The following is a 4,760-nucleotide window of genomic DNA, read 5'->3' as shown; positions in this document are numbered from 1 at the left end:
CAGAAAATTGCTTCAACACTTGACCTCAGCTAAATCCATAAACCTAACCCTTAACCACTGTACACCTTTATTTGAAGGTATAATTTAGCCAATCAAGAAATAATCATATACCCTGATCTTCACCAAACATGTAGGGTGAAGTTATCAAAACTGGTGCAGACAATGTGGAGCAGTTGCCCATGACAACCAATCAGCATCCCTCTTCCATCTGCTCAGGTAAGATTTGAAAGAGAGACAGAGAAGCTGATTGTTTGCAGTGCAAATCTGCTGCAGATTTTGTCTTCTCCAGTTTCGATAAATTCCCCCCCCATAGCTCATTAAAGTTCATCAGCCAGCATAGTGTAGTCCCTGCTTGATGATCGCCCAACTCTAATGTATTTCACCCTTTTGGACTAAGTCGTGGAGCTCTACAACTAAGCCCAATGGAGTGAGATGTGTTAGCGTTGGGCGATCATGAGAACCCAACGTTCGGCCAGTACCTGCAGTGCACCAGAGCAGCCAAGCTTAGGTTTGGACGAAGCAGGTAAAGTGCAAAATTTAAACAGAGTGCCACCTCCGTGTGTAAATCGTTTATTAAGATAAATAAAACAAGGGATACATGCACTCACAAGCAAACATTTTCATCATTGATGATTCGGATGAAGGGGGCTTGCCCCTGAAATGCGTCAATCTTGGCTGACTGCGGACAGTGATGTAACTGGAGGTAACCGTGGTACATAGTCGGGGCGATACCATGTTGGGTTAACAGACAGTGTGGCCTCTTGTTTGTTGTTAAAGCGTGATGAAAACATTTGCTTGCGAGTACCTATATCCTTTGTTTTATGTATCTTAATAAATTATTTTACACACAGAAGTGGCGCTCTGTTCCCTTTTGTTTTCTATGTTTGTGGTGGAAGCCCCAGAGCCTTGGATGAGCAGCCCCTCAAGTCTGTGTGAAAAACTGTGATAAACTGTTGAAAGTCTTGAGTATGCAACAGCAAGTGGATCGTTCAGCTGGTAGCCATTAGCGCCAAGAGTTAAAGAAAACTGTCTAAAGTGCAAAATTTAGCCCATTATATTAAAAAATATATATATTTTCACTACAGTAAATATAATGTAGACACTGGTAACACAAAATTAAATACCATATTGGTATTAAACTGTTGTGTTATTGTACAACGAGCCAAAATGAAATGATTCAGGGAAGAATTTCTTCTCTACATTAAACATATAAGTCGCAAGGTTACTATAACAAATAAAAACCAAGCACTAAGATAAAAGAGAGGGTAAGATCATTTTTAACAAACAGCCCTGCACTGCAGATTCACCAAACAGTAGGGAGAGGCGAGATCTGTGTACTATAAAGGAATGACCACGGCTGAAGAAAAAGAAAATACATCTTTAACAAATCAGCGACTATGAGGCATTATGAATATCCTTTCAAAAGATTTTTTGAATGAGCTACAAAACTATCCATGGTCTACTTTAACCAGCTGGGGATCTTGGGCATAAGTTGTAAGCCTTATGTGTACCTCAAAAGAGTTTTCTTTGATCTGCATACACTGACTAAAAACATGAAAAACAAAATGTCAGGACTACATTGAATAGCACATTCATGTCTACTGGTTCCAGATCTGGCCGGTGCTGAAAAAATGTAGGTGGGTTAAAGTGACATGAAAGTCAATTTTGTTTCCCCTCCCCACAATGTTAAGTAAAACACTTACCTTAAATGATGTCTCTTAAACCGATCTTCCTCTTCTTTCCTGTCCTTTTCAGCCTTCTCTCCAGCGCTGCTGCGGGTCTCCGATCCAGCGCCGACTCCTCTGTCCTTGCTGGCACTTCCTGTCCCACGGTGTCTGCATGCGGGTGCACGCTGTCCATAGCCTTACCTTGCTTCTCTCCTCGTCTCCCGGCCGAAAATCCGAACTGCGCACGTCCCAAGATGCTTTGCGGCCGCCCGAGCAGTTTCGGATTTTCAGACGAGAGAACGTGGCGAAGACAGCGGTAAGTTTAAACCGCTTTTAAAGCGGTTTGTTTTTACATATATCTACTGCTTGCTAGCAGTAGATATATGCAAAAAAAAAAAAAAAAACAGAGGGTTTAGAAACCCTTTAACAATTAAACCCAGAGAGTTAGATTAAAGCTAATAAATTAGATGAAATTAGCATTCACATTAAAATTTTTATGCCTTTTTATAGTATATTTTTACTTTTGAACCTCTTGACGTTTCTGGGAGTCTTTCTATGCATAGGAGGCTTTCTATACAAGACAGGCTCCATTTTTCCCCTGCCCGATCCCAAAGTCCCAACAGTGTCTTGTCACGGTCTGTGAAGCTTCGGGGCACTCTGCATTGACAGCGCTGGGGCTCCGAGTAAAAGCGGTGCGCAGGCCGAGTTTTTTTTTTTTATGCCTGTGCTGAATATTGAAATCTCTTTATTCACTGCTGTCACTGGTAGCGTACAGGTGCACTCCCTCTGTGCATAGTCTTCAAACAGGGCCGATTGCCAAAACAAAAATACTTACATCATACATACATTATTATATGAATAGTGATGACAGGCAAGAAACTTTACCTTTGAAAGGGAATTTACAGGAGACAATCCTCCTGTTCCCAACATTATTCATGACTAACATTGGTGGTAGTACAGACTGCAAGCAGTCATCAGCAAATGGAAACTATGTGGCAGCAGCACATATCTCTTCATATTCATTATAAACGCCAGCATAGCTGTCACTACAGTCGCATAGGAAGACACATAAAATGCTTCTACAGAGCAAGAAATTAAGACACAAAGCTGCATACTGCAGATTTTTTGTAATCTCACAGCCCTCATTTATCTAATTAGAAAGGACATGCCATAACCGGCAGGATATAATAAATAGTTCCCCTTTCACACCATTCAGTGCTAAAGAAATGTTAAGCTGGTCAATTATCAATATTTTGGGCCAGGCAGGAAGATTTATATAGAAATTACTAATAGCCAGAGACATTTAAACAACAAGGGAAAGGTGGCAACCTTTTGATTCTGAAAACAAGGTGGCATATTGCTGTCTTGTATTTATCAAAACACCTTCCTACGCTATTGATTTTAGAATATCAGCAACCTTCAAACTGTTGGAATTTCAGCATTGCAAATTAAAGGGAAAGAGACATAAAAATCCATATTGCGATGGTGGAAAGGATGAGCTTTAAAAAAACTACTGTAAACTAGTATCTTATCCAGAAAACACACAGTCACATGTGAAGTTCAGACCTAGGAAGAAAAATCATAGTTTGGTCATTCGCCAATCCAGCATAGAAAATAGTGCTTGCAGTATTTTCTTCTGACCTAACCGGACCGCAGGCATTGATGTGCCTTGCATTCCCGTGCGGCCGATCGCATTGCACCACCACGCCTACTCCCTCCCCACAACAAAAAGAGAAGAAGTAGGAATATAAGGTATGTGGTGACAATAATATAAAGGGGGAACTCTGAAGGGGACAAATAGTGTAAGGAGGCACTGTAATGAGGGCAATAATTAGCTGTCCCCATCAAAGTGCCTCCTTACATTAACTATGAAATAAGGGGGCATTCAACTTAAGGGAGATGGCGAATTGCAGGGAGATGATCGAAAAGTAAGCGACCGACGTTATGTGTTCGCTCACTTCCCGATCTATTGAGCGGATGTGTGACAGTTTCATTGTCAAACGTCGGCTTGAACTATGAGGAGTCATTTTTACTCACCTCACAGTTCTCCTTTAACCCTTGCAGTGGGGCTACCCCCACACTGCAAGGGTTAAGGGCACGTTTTTGTCTATCGACGAAAACAAACAATTATACTCGCGCGATCCTCAATCTTTCAGGCCGGCTGAAAGATTGATCCTTCCAGACTCTGTCCCCCTCTGCTCCAGCCATGGAATGTTTCTCGGCATTCTAAAGTCCAATACACAATGTATTGGAAGAAATGACTCACGGTACCTTAGACTTTTATTTTCGCATCTAGATGAAAACAAGCGCTTAACCCTTGCAGTGCAAGGGTAGCCAAACAGCAAGGGTTAAGAAACATTTTGCCCAGCGTTCTTCTTTAATAATAAGATCATGAGTAATCATATTTCATCTAGATGACATGAACCATGTAATTCTGGAAGCTGATATCGAAGGTGGTGGCAAAAAAGAGCACCTAATTCAGTAGCTGAACCAATGCATTACAGTTAAAAGAAAATGGAAGCTAGAATCTGGTTTACTGGTACATACCACACCTAGGTTTCTTAAAATCACTCCCACTGGGTCAGAAAAGATAACCCTACAACCTGCGGATAGGTAATAACTTTTGCATTCATTTTATTTTTCCGATAGGAGTAAGCAGTATAAAAAGTGGAACCAACTAATCAAGAAAGCTGGAGGAACACTTACGTTTTGGCAGTGACATCCACGTACTGACCAGGACGGAAATGTGCAGCATAAAGGGGAGTACCTGTACGTAAAAGATAGAGGACGAATTACATTCCTAACAAACAATTCCACTGTTATTATGAATGCATGAAGACTTGTTGAATTGAATGTAACCCCAATCACTAACATCTCATACAAGCTTTAACAAGGTTATATACCTTTAGCTAGATTTTGATTAGAGGTGCACCAAAATGACATTTTTAAAACCGAAACAAAACTGAAAATAAAAAATGTCAGACCAAAACCAATTTTTTTTTTCTAACCTTTTCACACTTTTTAAATTATTTTATTTTTATAGTTTGTTTATAAAAATATTTTTAAAAACATTAAAACGTTTATTTAATATAT

The 4,760-nt window shown here is 40.2% G+C and overlaps 1 protein-coding gene across 1 annotated transcript in view; it reads right to left on the bottom strand.

Annotated features, from left to right (window-relative positions):
• Positions 1 to 4,760, bottom strand: part of MRPL3 (mitochondrial ribosomal protein L3) — an 83,084-nt gene that overhangs the window by 51,428 nt on the left and 26,896 nt on the right. The window contains exon 6 of the mRNA XM_018568114.1: positions 4,374 to 4,434. Within this exon, the coding sequence (XP_018423616.1) occupies positions 4,374 to 4,434 (61 nt within the window). The remainder of the gene's footprint in view (positions 1 to 4,373; positions 4,435 to 4,760) is intronic.

The sequence above is a fragment of the Nanorana parkeri genome, unplaced genomic scaffold (genome assembly GCF_000935625.1).
Source record: "Nanorana parkeri isolate BGI_ZX_2015 unplaced genomic scaffold, ASM93562v1 scaffold1139, whole genome shotgun sequence".
Taxonomy (NCBI): domain Eukaryota; kingdom Metazoa; phylum Chordata; class Amphibia; order Anura; family Dicroglossidae; genus Nanorana; species Nanorana parkeri.
The sequence above is the reverse complement of the archived record's forward strand: the minus strand, read 5'-3'. Positions and strand labels throughout refer to the sequence as shown.